Below are 26,635 nucleotides of genomic sequence, written 5' to 3'. Positions count from 1 at the left end.
TTCCTTGGTGAGTTCGTGTCTTGTATGGAACCCCTCTCATTGCGTTTGCTCACGGGCGGGTCCGCAAGGCGCGCCTGCAGTGACGCCATTTTGCGGGTCTTCCTCCTGCTCTGTGGAGCGCTGTGTAGGAGTAAAGTATGCCGAGACACTTTGGCTCTTATTTTTCTCCTGCTTGCCATCCTGGAGGTCAGTCAGTCCTTTCCTGTGATTTTCACGGTTTTATAAGCTAAGTTTCGCTCTTATAGCACCTAACATGCGGAGGGACTCGGGATCTCAAGCCCTAAGCTGCCATGCCTGGTGACGTCACCGGAAGTCTCTCGAGTGTGCTTTTCTAACAATGTTTTAAAAACTGCCCATTTATCTTCTTCATTTTTCCCTGCAAAAACATCATCCCAGTGTATTACTTCTAGATTAGTTCTCAGTTTAATACAATCCGCCTTTATAAAGTTTAAGGTCTTTGTTGTACCCAAGTAATCTGTTTTTTTATAATTTATTTAAAATGAGACCATGTTATGATCACTGTTACCCAAATGTTCTTGGGCTTGAATATTTTGTATTACTTCTACATTGTTTGATATTACCAAATCCAGTACTGCCCCTCTCCTGGTTGATTTCTCAATAATTTGGGTCATATAATTGTCTTTAAGCACCCGCAAAAACCTGTTTCCTTTTGTTGTAATGCTAATCTCTTTGCGCCAGTCTATGTCTGGATAGTTAAAATCACCTATTATGCAAACATGACCTAGTTTTGATGCCTTCTCCATTTGCAAAAGTATTTTAGCTTCTTCAATCTCACAGATATTTGGTGGTTTATAGCATATTCCTACAAACATTTTCTTTATACTTTTACCTCCACTGCTAATTTCTATCCACACGGTCTCTACTTTTTCATCATTCCCTTCATAAACATCTTTCCTTTTAGATTCGGCTTAACATATTAACATACTCAACTTCCTCTTCTATTTGCTCAATCCTTCCGAAAAAGGGAATAACCCTCTACATTAACTGCCCAGTCATGAGTTTCATCCCACCATGTTTCAGTAATGTCTATATCACACTGCTCCCTTGTAGCTATTAATTCAAGTTTCCCCATTTTATCTGTCAGGCTTCATTAGCAAGCATGCATTTCAGTATTTTTTCAGTCTATAGTATTTAGTATCTTATCTGTTTCTGCGCCAATTGGGTTTAGTCTTTAGAGGTTTTCTAGTATTATCTGTATTTACTATGGGTGTCTTGTTGCTTGCCAAACTTGCACTTGCCCCCATTCTACCTCCATGAACCCTTGCTATTTCCCCATCTATTCTATTTAATTCATTATCCGTTTCTTGTCCCTAGCCCCTCCATCCTAGTTTCAAATCTCATCCAACCATTTACATTCTCCCCCCTAGCACAGACGATCCCTCTTCATTGAGGTGCAATCTATCCCTAGCATAAAGATTGCACCTCTCAGAAAAGAAGTCCCAGTGCTCTAAAAACCCAAGCCCCTCCTTCCTATACCACTTTCTTAGCCATGCATCAACCTCCCTAATCTCTGTCTCCCTCGGGTAGCTAGTATATGGCACTGGTAGTATGTATTTCAGAAAACACTACCTTGGAGGTCCTTGCCTTAAGCTTTTGGCCTAGATCCCTGAAATCATTCTGAAGAACCCTCCATTATTCTCTAACTTTATCATTAGTGCCAACATGTACCAAGACCGCCGGGTCAGTCCCAGCCAGTCCCAATAATCCGTCTACCCGATCCACAATGTGTCGAACCGAGCACTCGGGAGACAACAAACTGTTCGGTTCACGCGGTCATGGCAACAGATTGCCCTATCTACCTTCCTAATAATGTAGTCCCCTACCACCACAATCTTTCTTGGTCTCTGAGAATCCTGAGTTCCCTCTGTGCTGGAGGAACTATTCCCCTGGCTGCTAGAGGGATCAGTCTCCACTAGCCTTGCCATATCTGCCCTGGCACTCCCAATATCTTCACTCAATAAGGCAAATCTATTGGGATGGGTCAGCTGAAAACTGACCTGCCTCTTCCCCGTTTCCCCTTCTAACTGTTACCCAGCTACCTACCTGCTCCTCACTCACAGCGCCACCATCTGCACCACTAGTCCCAGCCAGGGCCTGCTCAGTGAGCACTAAACTCCTTTCAAGACTGTCAATGTCCCGCAATATTTCAAGTTTCCTCTTCAGATCAGAAATCTGACTCTAAAGACATCACCTGCTCACACTTCTCACAGCGGTATGGTCCTTAGAACAGCTGCTTCAAGTGCACATACAAGTGGCAAGATGTGCATTGAGTGGTATTTTCAATCCTGCTCATAATTGCAACTATGGAGTTATAAGTACTAACAATTAACTGTACTTCCCTATACTATCTATACCTTGTTTAACTCCTTCCTTGTTCAAACTGCTTCTAGTTCTAACTGCACACTTAATACAACCAGCCCTTGAAATCAACTAGTTACACAGATCAGGACACGCAAGCTCATGGTTCATTAGTAGCCTCTGTTTTAAATAGGGACACACACACCAACCAGTTATATGTTTGCTGGCTTTACAGTACTAGAGGACAAACCTGCAAGAATACATATCTGGCCTGTGTTAGACAAAAGTTGCTGTGAAGAGAAGTTGCCCAATACCCAGCATTCTGCCAGTGAATGACAGAAGGCAGTTATATAGGCAAGTTGTAGATGTACTGCCTGTCTGTGACGGTGAGGGGATAACCAGGCCAATAATAAGTACTCTAGGGTTGCAATCCAACGATGTTTGGCAGAAGCATCTGTGGAGAGTGACCATCGGAGATCGCCAAGCGGACGGCTTGCTGGACTCCAGCGCCACTGTTAACCTGGTCCGAGCTGATATGGTCCGGCCAGAGGATTTGCTCCCGGGCACCGGGATGAAAGTGACCATGCCAGATGGAGGACCGTGGTCCCTCCTTGGCAATGACCTGGGGCACGTAACCTGCGTGTTCACCGCAGAGCTGGCTCCTGTTGCTGCGATTACCAGGAGTCAGTCAGCACAGATCGCAGCAGCACCATCCCCTGTTCCCCTGCATTTGGAGCCAACTGTTCCAGAGGTCTCTGCAGAAACCAGACAGGTAAGCCCGACTGAGCCACGACCATAGACTGACTTACTGTGCCCTTTACCTGTTCTCGATCCCCCAAACTTAGAGACTAAGGGTGGGTGGCCAGTGTAAGGGACACAGTTCAGGGATGCGGTGAAAGCTGACCCCAGCTTAGAAGGCATGAGACATTGGGCGTCCGAGTCTAAAGCAAGCAAGGGGTCAGACCACTTTCTGTGGCACCGCGGGCTCTTGTATAGGGAGCAAGGATCTACTGGGTTAGATAGAGTGTGTACAGGTAGAAGACAGCTAGTGGTACCCAGGGAGTATAGGCAGCAGTTGTTGCAGGTAGCCCACTCCATTCAACTAGCGGGGCATCAGGAGGCCACTTGGACGAGAGCCCGGCTGTTGCAGCGCTACTACTGGCCGGGGGCATCATATTTCAGCCGGTCCTGTGATGCCTGCCAATGAGTAGGTAAGGCGGGTGATCGTGTGATGGCACCCCTGAACCCGTTACCGGTAATTGAGGAACCCTTCCAGCAAATAGCTATGGACATTGTGGGACCCCTCATGATCCCCAGCTGGACCGGCAAGCGTTACATCCTCACAGTGGTGGACTTTGCCCCCGGTACCGAGGCTGTGGCGCTTGCCAACATGGATGCTAGGGCAGTAGCAAAGGCATTGCTAGTTATATTCACCAGAGTAGGTTTTCCTAGCAAGATCCTAATTGATCACGGGTCACAATTCATGAGTGAATTGTTACAGTGTCTCTGGGATGTGTGCGGGGTGAAGCACCAGCGTACGACCACTTATCACCCCCAAACCAACGGACTATGTGAGAGGTTCAATGGTACCCTGAAGCAGATGCTTTGTGCGTTTATAGAGGCGGAGGGGAAAGACTGGGAGATTCACCTGCAGCCCTTTCTGTTTGCATACGAGAGGTACCGCAAGAATCTACCGGCTTTTCTCCATTCGAGCTGCTATATGGTCGAAGGGTGCGGGGACCTCTGGACCTATTCCGTGAGGGATGGGAAGGGGAGACTACCAATATGATGCTTCTGTGCTTCAGTATGTGGTAGATCTCAGAGACCGGCAAGAGAGGCTCATGGGGTTGGCACAGGACAACCATAGGGATGCTCAGACCAAGCAGAAAGCTTGGTATGACCAGTATGCCCATAGCAGAACATTCATCCCAGGTCAACAAGTACATGTTCTGAAGCCCACTCAGGAGAACAAATTAATGGCTGCCTGGTCTGGACCGTACACGGTTCTCAAGAAGATGAATTAGTGCAACTATGTTGTACAGTTAGATGGGGAGACAGGAAGAACTAGGACCTATCATGTTAATATGCTCAAAGTACCATTCCCTGAGTGTGGCATCAGTGCTGGCTATCTGTAGCCCACCGATGTGGGATCCAGCGAGCAGTGCTTAGGGGAGGCTAGGCAGGAGGGCACAGTGGAGCAGGTTGAGATAGGGTCCCAGTTAAATAGGCAGCAGAAGGCCGTAGCCAGGGCTATGTTAGAGCAGTATAGAGTTCTGTTCTCGGACAAGCCGGGCAGAACGCATATTACAGATCATCCGGTAATCACAAGTGATCTGCGACCTCTGCATAAGCATGCCACCGGTTGTCAGCAGAGGTGAAGGGCAGTATAGAGAGGGAAGTAGAAGAGATGCTAGCCGTAGGGGTAATTGTACCGTCCCAGAGCCCTTGGGCTTGCCCGGTAGTCCTAGTACCCAAGAAGTACGGACCACCCGCTTCTGTGTGGACTACTGGCAGCTCAATGGAGGGACGGTGTCAGATGCTTATCCCATGCCCCGCATAGATGAGCTCGCAGGGGCAAAGTATCTGACGACCATGGATCTAAGTAAAGGTTACTGGCAGATCCCCCTGACCCAGGAGGCTAGGGAGAAGTCAGCATGAATTACTCCAGTGGCCTCTATGAATTCTTAGTGATGTCATTCGGGATGAAGAATGACCCGGCTACATTCCAACGCCTTGTAGGTTGGAATAGGTGGCTGGAAGGGATGCAAAGTTTTGCAAGTACATACCTGGATGACATTGATGACAATTCATGGGATTCACATCTCGTGTATGTAGCAGCTAACCAGAATTAGGGAAGCAGGGCTTACATTGAAACTCACCAAGTATATTAGTCGGTATGGCAGAAGTATTGTACCTAGGGAACCAGGTGGGCGGAGGGCATCTTAAACCTGAGCCAGCTAAGGTTGAGGCAATAGTGCAGTGGCCCGTTCCCAAGACAAAGAAGCAGGTTATAGCTTTCTTAGGCACCGCTGGCTACTATAGAAAGTTTGTCCCACAGTACAGCACCGTGGCTAAACCCTTGACAGGCTTGACACAGAAGCGACTCAGTTCTGGTTGTCTGGTTTCCCGCCTGTGAAGTCGCATTCCAGGCATTAAAGACTGCACTGGCCAGTGCTCCTATCCTAGCTGCACCGAACTACTCAAAAAAGTTTTTGGTGCAGACTGATGCCTTGAACTATGGCATTGGTGCTGTGCTCAGCCAATTGGGGGAGTAGGGAGGAGAGCATCCTGTGGTGTACCTGAGCAGGAAACTGCTGACCAGGGAAGTGGCTTATGCCACAATTGAAAAGGAGTGCTTGGTGATCATATGGGCACTACGTAAACTACAGCGCTATCTATATGGTCGCCCGTTCACCGTGATCACGGATCACAATCCCCTAAGTTGGCTACAACGGGTGTCCGGCGAAAATGCCAAAATTGCTGTGCTGGAGTCTCACCCTGCAAGAATTTGACTTAACCATCCAGCACAAGCAGGGCAGGGAGCATGGCAATGCGGATGGACTATCCTGCCAGGACAGTCCAAGTGAGCCTGTAACCTCAAGAGGTATCCGGCCCGTCAAATCGCCGGACGAGGCGGTTGTAATAGCGCCTACACTTTTAGGTGGGGAGGTACCCAGGCCAATAATAAAGGTATTATGCCCGGCTGGGTGCCCATGAGCCAGATTGGGGAGTGTGAAGTGTCAGCTCTGCATCCCAGTTATGGCATGTGCACTGTATGTTCATAAAGATATATGTGTGTGTTTTACTGTTCCAGGAGTGCCAACCAGCGGAGATTCACAGGGCATGAGTTTCAGGGATGATTTTACGGTAAAATGTAGTCGGGGTGTGTTTGGGTAGAAGGGGGCCAGACTTGCTGGGAAACCCAAAACATGTACCTAGGAATTCGACCAGATCGCTGGAGACATGAAGACAGACCACCGGAAAAAATCCTCCCTAGGAAACAGTTTGCAGCTTATTGCCTGATCTCCCTGCTTCAGCACAGACCAGAACAGTAAGACTGGGCAGGGGGAAATAACATTCTAGGGCCCCCCGGTATATGCCCAACCCCCCAGATCTCATATAGGGGTTCAGTGTCTTTCCCACCAGGTATAAGGTGGCAAGAGGAAAAATGTTTTTAAAGTCAGCTCTTGAGGGAGGCGCATGCGCGACACCCACGGGTATGGAAGTCTAGGCATTTAGCTCCGTACCGCGCATATAATAAAAACAGTGTAAGACACCCCAAAACCACCCAAAATTCAATAAAAAAAGCTGACTAGCGCTGACCAATCGTGCAGGGATGGCCCCGAAAAAACCTGCGGGTCAAAAGAAGCCAAAACTCGCCGATGTCAGAGACTACTTCAGCGGAGCAGGATCGGGCAGCGCGGCAGGGGAAATGGCGCCGGCTTCAAACCCCGACACCAACACAGAGCAGGAGGGAGAGGAGGAAGGGGCCTGCAACCAACCTCTTCTGCCGGTCAGAAGATGCGACTTTGAGAGACTATATAATGACTTGAAGTCTCTCCTGCAAGCCGAGATCAGGGAGGTGAAGAAGAAAGTCGGCAAATTGGGGGCCCGTACAGACGCATTAGAGACTAAGGTGGATCAAACCATCAAGGTCGTGAAAAAAAACAGACAAGAAAACAGGAGAACTCCAGCGGCAGATAGACGAGCTAAAGGACCGCCAGGAAGACGCAGAACACCGGGAGCGGCGGAATAATATCCGTATAAGGGGGGTCTCTGAGGAGGTAGGAGACTGCGAAGAATTTGTCGCTCGCTGGTTGGAGTCCCTGCTCCCGGAGTGCCCACCGGAGGCACGAGTCATGGACCGATGCCACCGAGCCCTCCGCTCCCGGCCGATACAGTCAGAGCAGCCCCGGGACATTATACTCCGGCTGCATTACTATACCCCCAGGGAGGCAGTACTGCGCCAAACCAGGGCCTTAACAACCGTGGAGTTCGAAGGAAATAAACTTATGATCTTTCAAGATCTGTCCCCGGTCACCCTACAGAGACGCCGTAACCTACTGCCCATTACAAAGGTCTTACGAGACCAGAATGTCAGATATAAATGGACCTTCCTGTTCGGTCTGATGGTGGCGAGGAACGAGAGGCCCATTACAATGAAGGATCCGGCGGAGGGCCCGGCGTTCCTGGCCAAGCTGGGCCTGAAGGGAACCCCCGCGGAAGAAACTGAAAGGGAGGAGACGCTGGAGCCAGAATGGAGCGGGGGAGCAGGCTCATCTAAAGCCAAGGGAGGCAGGAAATGAAAGCCCAAAGCAGCGACTTCGGCAGTGTTAAAGTTAATAAAAAGTTATTCTGTTAAGTGTTGCCTCGTCTGATTTACCTTGGAAAGAGCTGAAATCAAAGGACCCATAAACTATACAGCCCCGGTACAGGGAGACAAAGGAAGAATAGCCCCCTGAGGGGCCGCAATGAACTCCAAAAAAAAAAAAACCTACGAAGCAAGAGGGGGTCCCTGTGAAAAAAAGAAGCAAAACTTACCTCTGATCTACATCCGAGTCGAGGGGGGAAGATGGCGGGCGTGATGGCGACTCGCTACATCCAGCTTGAGACGCAGGACCCGGAAGAGTGGAAAAGGCGGGAGGAGAGCGCGCGCTCCAACCTCCACGCAGCAGGAACAACTTCAAAATGGCGGCCGCCATCTTGGAGGAGGCAGGAACAGACACCAATAGCCAGTGACGCGGCTGAGAGCGGCGGAAGGACACAGAAAGCCCCCTGTGATTGTCGCTACTGATGCCGGAAGCAGAGATAGCGGCGGAGAACGGCACAGGAGGGGATAATAGAGGGGAACGGAGGGACAAAAGGCGGATGCGGGCGGCGGAACAGAGTGGAAAGGGTACATGGTGGGGGCGGAGGAGAAAGCAGAGACGAAATATAACGAGGAAAGCAGTAAGGGGGGTGGACAGGGGACATAAGAGGGGGAGGAGGACGCACACAACAGAGGGAAGAAGCAAAGGGGGAGATGGGGAAGGAGAGTAATTTGATGAGAGGCCCTTGTAAGGATCAGTAGGGAATAAGAATAGGTGGTAGGGAAGTCGATAGGAGATCAAGACACATACGTTGTAACGCTGGCAAGAGGGGGATCCCTGAGACAAGAGAGGGCCCTCAGTAGAGGAAGGAGATGGGTCTCTTGAGTGACGGAGATAGGGGAGGCACGAGAGAGAGGGAGAGTACAGATTTTCGTCAGATATAGAGAGATAGAGAAGGGAGAATAAAAAGGACGGGGCAGAAATCTGGGGGTAGGCTGTCAGTTAAGGCTGGGACCCGGCCCGGCGGCCACACGCGAGTTCCCCACCAGCAGGGGAATCCTCCCGAGCCGGTCCCGGTCCCCCCTGGCTGCACAGCTCACTACACGCTGTGACGCGTCAGCCGCTACGGGATACAAGAAAATGGTGATCCCTAGCGTTGACGCGTCACGTGGTGTGGCTGTGAGCCAATGAGGAGGGGAGGCTTCGGGAGGAGGAGAGGCTTCGGGGAGCGGGGAGGAGTGTGGGGGGAAAGCAGCGTGAGTGCCTATCTGTGTTTGTGTATGTGTGTGCCTGAGTGCCTGCCTGTGTGTGTGTGTGTGTGTGTGTGTGTCTGAGTGCGTGAGTGCCTGCCTCTGTCTGTGTGTGTGTGTGTGTGTGTGTGTGTGTGTCTGCGTGTGTGTATGAGTGCCAGCCCAAGCCCGTGGAGGGAGGGAGGGAGGGAGGGAGAGGGGGGAGAGGGGGGAGAGTAGCGGGTCCCTCCGCTCAAGCCACGCCCCCCTCCCGCTCAAGCCTCCCACTCCCGCCCACCTCCCGCTCCCTACAGACCGCATATCGCGGTCTGTGTCTGTCAGCGCCCCGCCTGTCTGCAGTGTGGGAGCGCTGACGGAGGGAGCGGGGCCTTAGCCTAAGTCTTCAGCACAAGACAGTTAGAGGCAGCCAGCCTTCCAAGGGCCAACACAGGCAAGTTGAGGCAACTAAAAGTTAACCATCCATAGTTCTAGGGGTGAAGAATGCGCACGGACACGGGGGAGGGAAGAGACACATACCCCGGAGTTAGCATGGGTCTCGATCGGGCCCAGGGGTGGAGGGACCCCCTGGACTCCGATAAAGTCCTTTGGGGGGCAAAGGAGAGTGGTAGACGGGAGTCCACGAGGGTTGCCACCCCAAAGGCGCTGGACTTGGCTGTGGGGCGGGGAGGCCCTGCAGTCGACGACAAATTGTTACTGTTTTATATGTCATTAAATGTATGTTATGTTTTTCCCAGTGTTTTCCCTCTTGGATTTTCCTTCTGTGTCATGTCCAGCCTTACCCCAGCCCAACCCCCCCCCCCCCCATCCAGGAAGAGCGAGAACGACATCAGAGACGACGGAGAAGGCGGTGTCGAGCACAAGAAACCGGTGGAAAAAAGCGGAACAGCCAGCGAACAAAGCACGCGAGTCAGGGAACCCACAAAGTATGATGAATAAAGAAATAAGGTATATTTCACACAATGTCAAAGGCTTTAACAGCCCAGCGAAACGTAAGTTAGCCTTCAGAGAGTACAAACGCCTCAAGACTGATATTATTTTTTTCCAGGAGACCCACTTCTCTAAGGCCAGTTTCCCTAAATTTCTGGATAAAGACTTTAGAACGGTACATATAGCCTCAGTGACAGAGAAAAAGAGAGGGGTAGCTATAGCAATACATAACAGATTAACATATCAAGTAGACAAAATGGTGGCAGATAAAGGACGATCCCTCATCCTCGTGGGGTCCATACAAGGTCAGCCCCTTACGTTGGCAGCTATATACGCCCCATGCGAGCCGGCACCGGCATTTTTTTCCCAGAAACTTCACAAAATAGCAAAGGGAAATATAATTGTAGCTGGGGACCTCAATAGGACATTAAACCCCAACCTAGATAGGTGTACAGCTACTAACCTTCCCCCCAGACAGGACGTACTAAACATTACCCAAGGACTGATGGACTGTCAACTAGTAGATATTTAGAGAGAGCAACATCAGCAGGTTAAAGACTTTATGTTTTACTCCCACCCCCATAACCGATATAGCCGGATAGATTATTTCCTTGTATCTGATAGACTGGTCCCGGTGGTCTCCCATACAGGAATACCCGATATTTCGTGGTCAGACCACGCACCAATAGAGCTGCGGTGCACGTTAAATTCACTAGACAGACCTGGAGCAAACTGGAGACTTAATGAGCTGTTACTCAAAATTCCAGCCATTATGAAGGAGATAGGAGACAAAATCAGAGTATTTTGTAGAGAACGAGGGTAGCGTGACATCACACTCCACGTTGTGGGAGGCACATAAGGCTACCCTCAGGGGATCTCTGATGTCTCTGGCGGCTAGGCGCCGGAGGGAGCAGGATCGCCAGATTAAGGAGTTGCAGGAGAAATTGGCATCACTCACTGCAAAACATAAGTCCCTAAAGCAAGACGCTATTTTGAAAGAGATTACAGATATCAAACACCAATTAAACATACGTTTAGCCTCCCAGGCGGAAAAGGAGATGAGATGGACTAAACGTAGGTTCTTTGAGAAGGCGAACAGGCCGGACACCCTTTTAGCTAATAAGCTCAGAAATAAAGCCCCAAATTACCATATTCTATCTATTCGTATGCAGGGGGGGGAGCTTACCTCGAACCCTAGGCGAATTGTAGAGGAATTCAAATCCTACTATGAGGCGCTCTATGATGGAGGTAAGGTCACACACAAGCAAAAAACGAGGGACAATCTTCGGGAATTTCTAACAGGGGCAAAGTTGCCAAAGTTGAGCAGGGTGGAAAGGGAGGCTCTGCAGACAGACTTCTCTTTAGAAGAGTTACTGCACCGACACACTTTATTCGAGCAAATACCCGGTATGTACCTGGCAGATACCTGGAATGCGCCGCTCCTCACCTCTGACAAGCCTCGTTGCATTTGCCTTCCCAGCCTGGGTTCATGCCTGGCTGACGGGCGGCTGATCTGTTAAATGATAATGATTAGGATTTAATAGGCTGCAATGCTTCGTGTGTCTACCAGATGGCATAAATTCCTGAATTGTAATGCATTATATATTTATATACTGTGCAGTATTGCAGCCAGAGGGAATAAAATGCTTCAATCCCTGCTTGGAAAATACCTCAATGCACTCGGGCAGAAAACAGTCACAAACCTCAATACACCCGGGTATACCCGAATTCGTGGGACTAGCCAAGCTCGAATAAAGTGTGTCGCCAGTGTAACGGCAGTTGTAAAGTCTCTCAAGCCAACCAAGGCACCAGGACCAGATGGCTTTTCAAACCTCTACTACAAAAAATATCTGAAATTACTAGCACCACATTTGTTAAAACTCTTTAATTCGGTCTTACACGGGGCCTCGTTCTCAGCGCAGATGCTCCAGGCGTCCATCTCCCTGATCTATAAACCAGGAAAGGACCCGGCAGACTGTAAGAGCTACCGGCCCATCTCTTTGATCAATACAGACATAAAAATATTCTCAAAACTTATAGCCAACAGAGTGGGCAACGTCCTTCCTAGGTTGATTCATCCAGATCAGGTAGGGTTCATCGGAGGAAGGCAAGCGGCAGACAATACCAGACGTGTAATTGATCTGATTGATTTGGCCCAAAAACATAACATTCAGTCGATGGTACTCAGTCTGGATGCAGAAAAAGCCTTCAATAGGATTGATTGGCCCTACTTGAGGGGTACACTGGAGGCATTTGGCTTCGAGGGACGCCTTTTGGGAGCCATTATGGCATTATATGAAGGGCAGGCGGCAAGGGTGCGACATCAGGGGTTCCCTTCGGGACAATTTCAAATCCGCAGTGGCACGAGGCAGGGTTGCTCGCTGTCCCCCTTGCTGTTTGCTCTTTGTATCGAGCCCTTGGCGGCACATTTGAGATTATGCCCAGATGTGTCAGGAATAACAGTAAAAGAACAGACACACAAAGTGGCGCTGTACGCAGGTGATGTGATATTGACATTATCCAGACCTCTCACCTCCCTGCCCAATGTGTTCGCAATATTGGGGAAATTTAAACAAATATCGGGGTTCAAAATTAATCAGGCCAAATCGGAAGCCCTCAATATAAATTTGCCCAAACCAATAGAAAAACTAATTGGATTAAACTTTAACTTTAACTGGCAACCCTCCATGATCAAATACCTAGGGGTATATATAACAAGGGATGTCAAAGCATTATACAAGGCAAATTATCTCAGGTTGTTTAAGACACAGAGAGGATCTCAGGAGATGGGAGGAGTATGGCATATCTTGGATTGGACGAATTCACAGCGTTAAAATGAATCTTCTACCAAGGGTGCTATACCTTTTTCAGGCCCTCCCGACCCCCCTGTTGAAAGATGATATCCTCTCGCTGCAGTCTAGAATAATGAAATGTATCTGGAATAAAAAAAGCCCACGGATAAAAAAGATATCTTGAGGAGGCCGACCTCGAGAGGAGGGTTGGGGGTGACTTGCCTGTTTGCCTATTACAGTGCAGCCCAACTGAGCCAAATTGTACAGTGGCACTCAGACCCGGATCTCCGGAGATGGGTGGCGCTGGAAAAAGATTGCTGTGCGCCCATTGAGCTGCAGAACCTAATATGGTTACCAAAAAAAAGCAGGTCTGGCATTCAGACTCCGCTACAGGCTATATTGAACTCCTTGAAGGTTTGGGAGGCTACCAAATTTAGATGTTCTCTCACAACGCTAAACTCCTTGATGACGCCCATTTGGGGTAACCCTGACTTTGCTCAAGGGCTGGATCGTTCACATTTCGCAAAATGGATTCAATCAGGGTATATTAGACTAAATGATCTGGAAGGTAGACAACATATCAAAACTTTTGACCATATCAAAGAAGAGAAAAACATGCCTAATACAGAATTCTTTAGATACCTCCAGATCAGGGCATTTTACAACAAAGCCCCAATTCAGCCCAGGAGAACAAATTTCGAGCAGCTGTGTTCCAGAGGTACGGACACAAGGGGACTAATCTCTAGAATGTACAGGAAAGTGATCTGTCCAGAGACAAAAGACGAACCCCGACTTAGTTATATGAGACAATGGGAGGCCGACTTAGGGGAGACGTTAGAGGACGAGGACTGGGACAGGATCCTACAGGCAGCAGCCAAAAGCTCTATCTGTACCACGTTAAAGGAGAACGCATACAAAGTCCTAATGCGGTGATACTACACCCCAATAAAATTGGCCAAATTTGTCAGAGGTTACTCTCCGCTTTGCCCGAAGCAATGCGGAGAACGAGCTGACTTACGCCACATGCTGTGGTCTTGCACAAGAGTGGCTCCGATTTGGGTGGAAATTACAGATTGGCTACAAAGATTGATTGGAGTGGAGATCCCCCTGGACCCATGGCTGTTCCTTGTGGGCAGACGGATCCGGGGGCTGTCGAACGCCACTCACAAATTGATATCACATTTAGCAACCGCCACCAGATGTGAGATCGCAGCATTGTGGAAGCAACCGGATGTACCAATTTTACCCAAAATTAGGAACAGAATCTGGTTTGTGTGCCGGATGAAACAATTGACGAGTCTGATCAATGACTCCGGCTCAAATTTTCTAAAAGTCTGGTCACCTTGGCTGGCCCTGACAGACATCCCGGGGTAGATGTTACCACAATTTTGCAATGATAATTATAAATGCGTTCTTCATTGACCAAATGGATCCTTGACCACATAGCGACCAGGAGACCTTGAGGTTTAAGGAAGCACAACGAGGAAGGGCTACTCCTAGCGGCTGAGCCGTAGACCCGGCAATCTAGTTTAAGCAATTTACTGGTAAAGAGAGCCGCACCTGCCCATCAGTTAACAAGGTCGCGTCCTGGACCTCCCCTCATTCCCTCCCCTCCCCCACCCCATCACCACATCTGTTTGTTTGTTAAGTCTGTCATGTGTTCAGTGTATTGGAAATAAGGAAATGGTGAAGTTACAAAAGCAAATGGATTGTGTTATTATGTATGCACCGGATCACCTAATAAAATTACAGTTATAAAAAAAAAAGTCAGCGCTTGAGGAAGGATTCAATTATCCGAAACGCGTTGTGTGTGCAGAGACCTGGACCAGAAGTTGTGTGTCTGCTCGAGGACACCGTAGCTGGCGCCTGCACTGACAGTGAACAGTCCTGTAGCCCGGACGCGGCGAACAGAAGGCGGAGAGCGGGAGGTTGACGTCAGCGTTCCTGAGCAGTTTTTTACATGAGTGAATTGTTGTCTCACATTCTTTGCCAAATAAACGTATTTTTATTCATCGGTGTGGCGCTGTCTTCCACTACATGCGCCCTGAGTGGCCCATCCATGATGTACAGAGGGAGAAGGAGCATAACTAACTAGCAAGAAGGAGGAAAGAAAATAAAGATACCTACAGTATAGTACTACCCAGTACCGCACAGGCCCGTGAGTACATATTACGTTATACTCTTATCAACACTGTGCTCTTAACCATTGGTTTACTATTTGTATGTGTTTTCAACTACTGGTCTGATATTAACTCTGACCCTTGTCTGCGCCCCTCTGTCTCTCTTTCTACCAGCGCTTGAGGAATAAAAGCGGCTGTTTGGTAACTTTGGTTAGAAATGTCCTAGCGCGCTGAAACTTGCTGTGCTCGTAGTTCAGGGAGAAACATGTGAAACACCCATAGCGTAATTTGTATACGTTTGTATAAAAATTGATGACTGAAAGTCCCCCTCAAATAGTGCATTAAATATGTTAGGCACATTTGGGCTTTCATTCAGACCACCGGGGACCGGGAATTACTCATTTATTGCAGCCCCCACTTAGTATGCATCTAGTGAATCACTAAATGAGTTGAGGAGGTGCAGTTCCGGACTTCTAAGACATCCTGCTGGCTTGGGGCCACGATGTCTGTAAAAGCTCGGAGTTGAAAGGGCTCAGTGTCCCCATGGTGTTAGTTGGGGAGGGGATCCACAAGTATTCCCATCCTAATGTGAAGTCCGGGCAGTTTGGCAAATGGTGGCCAGCCAGACTTAGTGTCACCAGGTAGAGGGGCTGGGTCTCATATGCTAAGGAGCAAAGGTGCTAGGTTGGCTCATGCTCTTAGCAGAATGAGAAGTCCCCCCTGCCAGGTTTCCAAAGTATTGGCAACTCTAGGATAGGTGGGAAAAATTATTCCCACGGAGAGATTGGCTGCCCTTGTTAAGTATAGGGTTTTGAACTCTATAAGAATTCCTGCAGCCCATCAGGAATCAGTTCTACAGATTCATCTAAGGATTCATGAAAGATTCATCCAAGATTAACAAGATTCATGCAAGAACCTTCTAAGATTTCGTAAGGGTTAAAAATTCCAAGTGCCATTGCAGAACTAAAGAAGCAGCTCCATCGGAGTACATAGCAGTTGCATGTGGCGCTGCTGACCGAGGACACTTCCAAGCAGTTTCGCAAGCAACTGCCGCTCCTGGGAAATTGTTCATAAAGACTGTTTTTCAAGATTTCGTTTTGGACACAATTTATTTCGTTTGCCCCGTCCCAGTAATTGTATTTTGAGTGTAATTGTGTTACATTGTGTGCATGTCCATTTGTGAAATAAATTACAATTTATTTTACCTCCTTGCTTTGCTCAATCATATGATCCCGGTATAAATGTGTTAAAAGTGCTGGTATCCCGTGACACTGTACCATACTTAAAAGCCAATAGGAGTTTTTTTTAATACTCTCCAAGTCTATTTGGATGTTTTCTTCAACGACAGCAGCAATTCTGCTCATGTTAGGGGTTTTTGTATGGAATCTGAGCAGGAGGTATCTCTAATAAGTGGCAATACTGGTTATTGCTCTAGTTGGGGAGATACATATTAATTTTTAATTTGCGATCTCATATACTGTAGAAACATAAAATAGCTACCAACAACTTTTTTAAAGACGAGCAAATGATCCATGGCGTTGTCATGGGCTGATTCTATAAACTCCGAAGCCGCAAATTGTATTGAAATTCCCCTTATACTTGTTGTGTGATCGTTCTCTTCGGTATTTACGTAATGTGCCCCATCAATTTCAACTGTATGCCTTATTTTTACTTGGTGTGCTTTCAAAACTTTGCCTTTAGGTTGGTGTTTTTTCCACATTTTCAGAACTGTAAAACACATGTAAAATGTATTGCGACTCCATGCATCCCCTTAAAAATGTATTGTACCTTTGTGCAACCCCAATAAATGTACCCTATGTAAACGTAAAAATGCTACTGCTTTGGTTGGGTTTATATTTTGTTTACATATACTAACTACTGTATATGTTATATATGATGTATAGCATTACAAAGTAAGATTTCATCATCTGTATGAAATATGGTGTAAATAAAATGTGAGTCTGGAAGTGCAAAAATGGTAACAGGTAACCTCTTGCAGATCCCTAGTGTTCTATGGAACACCCCGTCTTAAGACATTTCACTTGCTCTTGTAACTCTACGATTGTAGTTCTCAATTGTAAAAGGCTTGATGTCCATTGATTGTAGTTCAAAGTTCTAGTAGACGGATTGGTCCTGGAGAAATGCAGATCTGTACGTGGCAATACCTTTTAGCGGACCAACGGTCGAGTTCTTCATAGATCAAATGATAGTGTACAGAGTTTTCTGGGAAAAACACGCTAGCAAATCAATAAAAATAATCAACTACCTTATAATGATGTTTCCAAAGGTTGCTGACTTCAAGCCCCTGCAGTACCAGCTTCATCATTATGTAGAACTCCTCAATGCTGCAGCTCTGTGCCAGCTGAGTGAACAGCTCAATTAGCTCTCCCGCTAAACCCTGAACGATCTGGACACTGATCCAGGGACCTAAACCAAGGGAAAGCATATTAACAAGCTTGTTACGTAGTGTGTATAATATAGTAAATTACTCTGCACTATCACAACTGGACTAACATGGCTATTTCTACTTTATTCATGGACTGGTATAATATAGAAAACTGTCAGCTTATTCAATAAGCCCAATCGCAGCAACAGTACCGTTACGTTCACGGAATAAGTGGGCATGGATCACACAAAGTCACAGAATGTATTGAAGGACACAATATATTTTGAAAGGGTTTTGCAATTCTTAAAAGGTTGAAAACCACTAAACTAGATGAACAAATAAACATGAAGCTTTTAACAAATAATCCAGTCTGAAATAAACATGTGTACAGCACAATGTCTAATAGGGAGTTTCATGTTGACCTTTAAATTTAAAAATAAAAAAATGTGCCCGAAGTCCGTTCCTGTGAGATCCTCTACAAAATACCCCCTTCATGACAAATTGGATTTTAAATGGATCTCTCAACTCCAAAACAGAAGTAATACTGATGTAACAACAACAGCAGCATATTTATAAAAATAAAAATGCTTTCTATGGGATAATTTAATTTGACAAGCCAAGTGCTAATTTTTACACCGCTTTGCAATTCAGGGCCCTAATCTAATCGATGTACGCATAAACAGCCGATCAGGCCGTTTTTGACCGTCAATCCCCAGAAAGCCGTTTCGACGTAGATTGAATTACCCCTTTCGTATAAAGTACTACACTTTAAAAAGAATTCAAATGGAGGGAGGGGAGGAACAGAGTCAAATGTTTTACCGATTCATTGCCTAATGCAGGGGTGCGCAAACTTCCTGTGCTGCGCCCCCTTGTCTGCTCTCCTCCTGGGTTGCGCCCCCCCTAACGTGGCGTCAAATGATACAGCGGACATGGGGGTCATGTGATCTGCGGCATCATCGGAAATCACGTATCCATGGCAACAGGCGTCATTTGACGCCGTGTTGCCATGGACACGAGTGACTGAAGCTGGGTAAGTTTACAGAGGCCTCGCACCTTCAGCGTGGGACCTCTGTAAACACCACGCCCCCCCTAAAAAAGTCTTGCGCCCCCCAGTTTGCCCACCACTGGCCTAATATATCTGCTTTATTATTAAGGGAAGTTTTCTGCTACAATGCAAGACACTTTTTTATTCCAATAAAACATGTACCTTTCTTTTTTGTTAAAAAAATAAATAGAGTATGAGGCAGCTTAATGTAATAAAGAATTAAAGTGTAAAGTTTGTCAAACAGAACTTCATTTGGGGTTAAAACGTTGGTAGAGTAAACCTTTCATGTGTGTTTACAGGTATGTCTGCTTTTAATGTAAAGAGAAAGATTACTGCTGCACCCCATATAAAAAAAGAATGATACATATTTACCGGTACACTTGTGTTTTGTAAGATGTCCTGCTGGAAATCGAAGTCATGCAGAAATGAAAGAATGACACAAGGCACTGCAGATTTTTGAATGGTATTTAATGAGCCAAAAACGTAGTGACGTTTCGACCAAAGCGGTCTTTTTCAAGTGGTGAGTGGATTGAAGCCACACACCACTTGAAAAAGATCGCTTTGGTCGAAACGTTGCTAAGTTTTTGGCTCATTAAATAGCATTCAAAAATCCGCAGTGCCTTGTGTCAGTCTTTCATTTCTGCTTTTAATGTAAACCCACAAAAATAACAACACTTTTTAATTTCTTAATAAAGTAAACATTTGTACCTACTTACCGGTAAGTAGTTTTTTTAAAGAACTGAATATTGCAATGACAATGCTTTCTTGAGGATGGATTTCTTTCACTGTAATGCATATTGTTAAATAATGCAGGGCATTTTTCAGAAATGCGATTTGGCCATCTGCATAAAAAAGCTCTCTCAGAATCTGTGAGCAAAAACTTCTGTATAGTTCGAGGTTCTGAAGTCCTACTTTGCAGCTAACAGAAATGCTGTCCATTTTAGTGACGTTTGTACATGACAAGTGACTCAGTTCAGCTTCCAGAAGGGTTGTCGTGCATGCCACAAAGAAGGAAGGCAAAATTTGAGCAGGGACACTAACCTTCAGGCATTGCTGGACAACTTCTCCCATCTTCACCACTGCTTGTTTCAAAAGGGAAGACAAGGTTTCAGTCAGCTGTTTATTTGCATGCTGCTCCTGGAGGTAAGGTGTTATGACTTGGCACAAGGTGTTGAGCGCCACTAGAAACAACTGCCCCACATGAGGGTTCCAGAATTTGCTGTCCGAGTCTGGTATACAACTAACCACGAAGGCTGAAAACTTTTCCAGATTGAGAAGAAGGCTCTGCTTCCGCTCAATGATTATTCCAAGGAAACTTTCCAGAAAAGACTGGATAGTCTGCATAAACTCTGGCCATTCCTGGTTTCTCCCACTGTTTCCATCTATGTTCTGGTTGGCCATCAAAAGGGAGGTCATGACAATCTCTAGAACGTCACTGGCATACAGCAGCTTAAACACAGCATTCGAGTGTTTGCCGCTTAGCAGGTGCGTCAGGAGACGGTAACAGATGGACACAAGATGAAGGGACCTTGGTGAGTTGTCTGCTCTAGCCAAGGAAAGCAGTAAAAGAAAGCAGCGACTCTGGTCTGAAGGTGTGAGGCTGTCTGGGTTAATTACAGAAAGAAACTCTATCATGCCGTGAAGGTGTAATATATTAGACTCACTCAAACTTACATAGGTAAGTGACCTTGCCAAACACAACACATTTTGTGCAGCATTTTCCATGTTCTTCCAGCACATGGAGGAATTATCATTTGATGTGTTACATTTAGAATTCACATCAATTTTGTCTCCTCGTTTATTAGAAAAAAAATCTTCATGCCAAAGTAAGCTTTCTGCTGAAAGCTGACAAAGTATCTCAGTCAAAGCTCTCTGTTCATCCTTGTCCAGCACAGTTGCACACTTTTTAATTATGCTGGTTATGAAAGCACATTGCAAGACACGCATCTCTGAGAAAAAACTACTGCGAAGTAGGCTTGCAGATACCTTTGCAAATGTAATTGCTGTTCCTTGGTCCTCTTCATCTTGTTGGGACGGTAAGGTTTCAAGAAGCAAATCTGCTACATAGTTTGTATCCTCTGTAGAAATATAGGGATGAAGGATTAGGAAGTTTGAAGCAATAAGATGCCAATGAGCCACTGGAAAGCAATTAATATTAACCGTGCTGGCGCTGCCATTCCAGGACTCATGATCTTCAGAGATGACACGTTGACCTCCAGAACGAAAAACAAAAGATGCAGCTGCACGGAGGGTAAGGAGATCAGTCTCAGTTGGAAATCTGATTTGCATTAATATTTGTTTTATTTTCTGAACTGACAGCAGCCCCATGCAGTACTTGCTGACTGAACCGACGCCCGCAGTGAGCACCACTAATTTCTCCCAACATGCTTTATCTCCTATGAGGGATGAGAAGTCCCAACCTTCAACAGGTGAGTCTGATGGAGTGGGAAATTTACCAAAGTGTGGATTATATTTGCTACAATTTAATGTTGTCATAATATTCACCTCTATCCAGGTGTAGATAAACAACAGAGTTGCATCAACAAGTTTCAGAAGCCAGATTGGGGGGTCTGTTTCTGTAGAATGATCATTAACAAGATTAAGTGAGGGCTTTATCAACTCCTCCATCATTTTTTCCATGAGACTCTGGAAGCGTAATAGAACAGGCACTGGGGTATTATTATCCATGCTCTTCATGTTAAACAGCAAGCAGTGCAGCACAGTGCTCAGGGAGACCAGCTTTATGCATAGGTCAGGGTCATCTTCAACGTCTGGAAGGATAACAGTATGGCATTTTCCCAATATCATCGCCCATATATCCAGAATCTGGTTAGGGGGAAGCTCAAGGAGGCACTCTGAAAGTTTTGCAGTCAACCCAGGGGACAGCACAGGCTGCCTTAATTCATCACTAGCTGGTCGACATATTACTGTCAAAATCTCTTCAAACAGTCTGGGGAACTGGCGCAGCTTGGCATAAGTTTGGAGCAGGCTACTAATTAACACCTCCTGCGCCTTTTTGACACGCACATCTACAATGTCTGCGTCGACCCATGCACACGACACCAGGTCATCCAGATCTGGTTCTACAATCAGGTGGTTTAATAAGATTAAGGTTTTCAAGCACCGGAACCAGGCAGGTATGGAGGCACGAGGGCTGTACACCAGCATCTCTGCCAACTTGCGGTAGAAGTGGTACTGAACTTCCTGGTGCCTTATGCGGTCCACAGCAACATTATAAATGTCGTGACTAAGGAGCAGGTTCAGAAGCTGCTCTAACGCGAAGAGTCCCATGCTCCCCCATGAAGATACTGCCAACTCCTCTTGCGCGGCAGACGTTTGAAGGCACTCGAAGAGTCTGACCAGCATGTGGAAGCAGACCAGCTGGTTTCCATCTTTGCAGTAGGAGTCTAGAAAGAGTTTGTATAGAAGGGGGACGGAGTTGGCTACCACAGAGCTGTGGACTTCTGTCCCACAGAAACTGGAGTTTCCCAGCTTCTCCAGCAAAGAATGCACAGGTGTCAATAGAATTTTGAGAGATCCCTTCTTCTTTTCGGATTGATCTTTTTCAGGGAGCAGCTCCACTTTGTAAGAAGACAGGAGATCAGCCTGGAAAAGACCCATTTGAAGAACAGCCTCCACTTTACTTCGGATTTCCTTGCTCAGCTGGTAGCGTACGCGGCTGTTGTCCAACTTGCCCCAAACGTGGGTGTTCAATGCGTGTCTTACAAGCAGGCAGGGCTGGAACAGCTGTGCCACCACATGTCCAAACACTCTGTTTGGGTTGTTCTGCTGCATCTGTATATGAAGGTACTGGTTGAAGGACATCTGTAAAACATCAAACACTTGCGGTGTAATCGGCTCTTCTGAGGATAAACTTTGACAAGCCAAGGTGGAGAGCTTGCTGAGGAGCTCTACCATCAGTTCGCATTTTGCTGTGTAGACAAAGGCTAAAGCCGGGATGGACAGGATGCCTTGACAGCAGCTGAGCACAGTGCCAATACCAGCCTTGGATCCTTCTTGAGTACATGATGCGGCAATCAAGTCATTTATAACCTAAAAATAAATAAAATAACGTGAAATAAAATATTGTAACTGGAAATATAGATGGCATAGGTTAATTTGGCTACCCCTGTAAATTGTAACATTTTAGACCCATTTCATCTCTTTTTTGCACTATTTAGAGTATTGCGGAGTATATTCCAAGTAGAGATATGCAAATGTATCCAAATGTGATTTGAGGATTTTTTTCCTCCTCGCTGATTTCTCCTACATTTAAAAAATTTTGGCAAATGAGTTACCCCAATTTCTCAAAAGTAGCCTTGTATAAAGGATCATGTGACATGCAAATTGACTCTTAGGCTGCGATCCCAGTCATGACTGTGACACGCGCGCCCGTCGGGGGGGGCGGCGCGTGCACAGCGCTAACCGCGATCTGCAGTCTCAGGAGAGAGGGAGAGGTTGTGACAGGAGGGGCGTGATCGAGTTTTTGCAGGGGCGTGGCCATGACCTCACGCGGCTGGTTCGCCCTCATTGGCTGAACCGCCGGCGGGGGCGTGGCCACGGCTTCGTCGCAGGTTCCGCACACAATTTTTTTGAGTGTGTGGAATCTTGCAGTACAGCTCGGCTGCTGAATGTGCACCGACGCATGTACTCGGCCCTGAGTGACTGGGGGGCCGGTGTTTGTGCGCACAGTGCACGCCGAGGCGTGCGCTGTGGCAATCACTGGGACCGCAGCCTTAATGTTTGTGTTAGGAGACAAATTTGTCACGACTCAAACCCAGGGAGTTGAAACAAAAAGAGGATTTCATTGATTGCAGAATTCTGGGTGCCTGCAGTAGTTTATTAACTTTAGCGAAAACTTCACACATCTCTAATCCCAATCATTCTTTAATTCAATTACTGCATTGGCTTTTTCCACCTCTCATGGGAGGTCTATTATTTCAGCCTCTGAGCCTGCTACCCTCCGTTTCCATGCAAGAATTCTTCTTATAGTGTGTTATTTTCTCCAAAAACATTGCATTCTCATATTTGTTAATCCATTGATCATTCCAAAAAACTAGGATGAAAATGCCATCTCTCCCCTATTATTTATTTATATTTATATATACACACACACACACACACACACACACACACACACACACACACACACACACACACACACACACACACACAATATATCACTTGTGAGCACATTCACATGTCTTGAATGACAGGTCTGCAACCCTGTCTTTCAACCATTATCACCTAGCATACAGTGCTTCCACTGCAGCAAGGGATTCTTGGAAATGACATGCAAATGAGCACACGTGTCACCTTTTGCCTGGAATATCCATTCACATGGAGCCCATATAAGCAAATGCATCGCTGTTTACACAGCTTTTAAGCACAGCATGGGATTAGATGCAAAGCCAGTCAAACCACTCACAGACATGGTTCAATCGTAATGGGTCTCATCAGTGTGAGGTTGGTTTATACTTGCTTTGCAATATTTCTAGGCTGGGTAGGTTTACCATATACATTTTAAGTTATGGTGGGTGAAAAAGGTTACAAAAAACCTCCACCGTTAGCATATAGCCAATAAAGAATATCACTTGTGAGCACAATCACGTGTCTTAGACAGGTCTGCAACCCTGCCTTTCAACCCATATATATATATTTTTTTTTTTTCTTCAATAGTGCTGACCTTGTATGCTACGCAGCACAAAGAATACTGCAGGCACAATTATTCCCTGCACAAAGAGCTTACAATACAATTTTTGGTACCTGAGAGAAAGGGAGATAAAGTGTCACAAGGAGAACAGACACAGGGATTTCAAATGAGATCATCTGCTTCAAAAGGCAGTGTTCTTACCATTGTTGTTCCTTCAGCCCATCTTTGATGTATGTGAGTGACTTAGTATGAAATCCCCCTAACTGCTCTTTTGTCTTGGACTGTGGAGCTCCATCAACCATTTCAAATGTGCTTTTTGATGCAAGCCATTCACTATTGTGGTTGTTCATCTTTAGATGACCTGTACTTTTGACTATGTTCTTTAGGAAGTGTGTTAGTACTGTAACTGATCTTACCAAAGACCTTCTTATGTCGGCTAGTAATATCAATACCAACAGTGTCCTCCCCACTCTTATGGCATCTTCTTTGGTTGCCTTTAACAACATAGATATATCAAATCTTTGTCTTAAAAGGTATTTCAGCCAGCAAATAATAACTCCCTTTCCACCAATGCACTTTCTAGGGATGGAACATTCAAAGTCCCATAAACTAACAAACGTTTATAATTCAGAGCATGTTACGGTCACTGCAGCGGGTGGCAGAGATGACCATCAGTGCGGTCCTAGTGAATTCAAGGGGCGGCCCTGTGATGATGATATCCACTACCAGCGGCATAAAGATTAAAAGTTTAGACAGAAACACTACAAGACTTCACTGCTTTCCCCACACCTAGTGATTACTGAAAAGGTAATTAGTCCCAACGTGTGTACAAGCGTTAATTACCTGCACGATAGTGAAGCGAAGGTTCACAGACTTGCCCTCCTTCACAAGACTCTGCAGCTTCTTACTGTGTACAATGTTGTCCAGAAAACCCCAAAGCTTCTGCACAACAGTATCCTCCAGATCAAGTTTCTTGGTGTGGTATCCAACCAAAGTGTGACTCACCCAGTCAAGTAGGACCTGTAGGAAGAGGACAGAGGGAGCATGCTTCAATTGTACGATTGTAAATGATGCATCTTACCAGAGCAAGGGCAATGATTTGGTAGTAAAAAAGCACTGTAGGTGACAGGAAAATGTTCACAGAACAAACAAAAGCCCTTACAAATAGGCACACTATAATGTTCAAATCTTTATGATTAAAAAATGATATTTATATCAAGCAAACCCCCATAAAATCAAACACCAACATAAAAACATTGTAAAAATGTTGCAACATAATTAAATCATAAAAATGAAATCTACCAAATACAACAAGGAAACAAGGATTGTGAAATAAATGACTATACATGAATGGGCCAAATTTTATATATATCATTAGCACTATCAATGAAAAAAGGCAGAAAACTTATAGATCAACCATGGGGTGGGTGGGGGGCGTTTTGGAGACACGAATCACATATAACCATATGTAAATAGAAATTAAGCTCCCAAACAGACTCATCACATGCAATCTTCTTAATAATAAAGCCCTTTCAGTGTGTGTGTGTGTGTGTGTGTGTGTGTGTGTGTGTGTGTGTGTGTGTGTGTGTGTGTGTGTGTGTGTGTTTGAATTGAATAAATTCCTAATAAGAATTGAGTGTGTGGCTAGTCTGGGTGGGTGACTGACTGACTGGGTGTGTGGGTGGGTGACTGACTGACTGACTGGGTGACTGACTCAGATACAATAGTAGATAGTAATGAATTATTACTTACTGTGCCAGATAGTAGGTAGGCTAAACAGATTACTATTATTGATAACCTGGAGTCAAAGGAGCAGTGCTGAAGCGCAGTGTCAGAATGATCCAAATTAGTATAGGATCAGGGTGACACGAGTAGTATTATGCTCCTGAACAGATCTGTATATGTTTGCAGCGCTGAAGCACTTCTCCAGAACCCAGGTCAGTAGTCTGTTCGCACAAATAGTTAATATTATTGCCCGTCAGCGGCTGAGAAAACACTGTTGTAATCGCTGCCGTAGTGCTAGCAGAGGGGCAAAGTGTCCCCTGATGTCTGCTATATACTTGTGTTAGAGCAACCGGCTGAATTGTTTCGCGGCTGTGTGCTGAGAAATGCAGCGGCTATGCACAATGTCTAACGGGCTGGAGAGAACTCAGGATCCTGATACCACAGTATACTGGTTAAATATTTAAAGTATTCATCTGGCACAAAGCTAAATGTAGTAGTTTAAAGTGTGCAAAGAAGAACTAAATCTGCAGACTTTAAGTAATATCCAGTGAAACCCCGAGCGCTCAGATTAGAAAACCCCAGTGGACTACAGTGAATGACTGTGTGATGTCATCACCGGACCTATGCACCGTATTGCACCTCTCCTTGGTGCCCTCTTACCCTTCTCCTCACCCCTGGGCCTGCTGTCACCCTCTCCCTTCTCCGCTCCTCCCCTGGTTTGGGCCGCAGGAAAGACTGTCAGAGGCCGAAGTTCTTGCCCAGCAGGAGCCACTGTCTGCATATCCGATCGGGCCTATCCGGTCACAGCGTGTGGGGTCTGTGCACAAGCTCCCGCTTCCAGACCAGCGCACTGACCAATCCCCCTACCAGGTCATGCTGCAGGCATTGTAACTTGACATCAGATGGCACGAAGCGTCCCGTTGCCATGACAACGTGGCGTCATTTGACGCCGCGCAGCCATTTTGATGGGAGCTGGAGGGGAAGACAAAACTTGATGAACAATGCCGGGAGTATGCTGTACCATGCCGCTGCATCCGCCTCCGGTAAGCCACACACCAGCTGTCCAAATGCAGTCACCCGTGGTGAGCGGGCGACTGCATTTGTCGAGG

At 46.4% G+C, this 26,635-nt stretch overlaps 1 protein-coding gene across 2 annotated transcripts in view; it reads right to left on the bottom strand.

Moving 5' to 3' along the window:
• Window positions 1-26,635, bottom strand: part of URB2 (URB2 ribosome biogenesis homolog) — a 66,857-nt gene that overhangs the window by 30,023 nt on the left and 10,199 nt on the right. For both annotated transcript variants that reach the window (XM_075596871.1, XM_075596870.1), the window contains exons 3-5: window positions 24,645-24,821; window positions 18,865-22,201; window positions 16,984-17,144 (exon numbers count right to left, since the gene is read on the bottom strand). In XM_075596871.1, coding sequence (XP_075452986.1) covers window positions 16,984-17,144; window positions 18,865-22,201; window positions 24,645-24,821 — 3,675 coding nt within the window. The remainder of the gene's footprint in view (window positions 1-16,983; window positions 17,145-18,864; window positions 22,202-24,644; window positions 24,822-26,635) is intronic.

This window comes from Ascaphus truei, chromosome 4 (assembly GCF_040206685.1).
Source record: "Ascaphus truei isolate aAscTru1 chromosome 4, aAscTru1.hap1, whole genome shotgun sequence".
NCBI classification, from domain to species: domain Eukaryota; kingdom Metazoa; phylum Chordata; class Amphibia; order Anura; family Ascaphidae; genus Ascaphus; species Ascaphus truei.
Note: the sequence above shows the minus strand (reverse complement) of the source record. Positions and strands in the feature narration are given on the sequence as shown.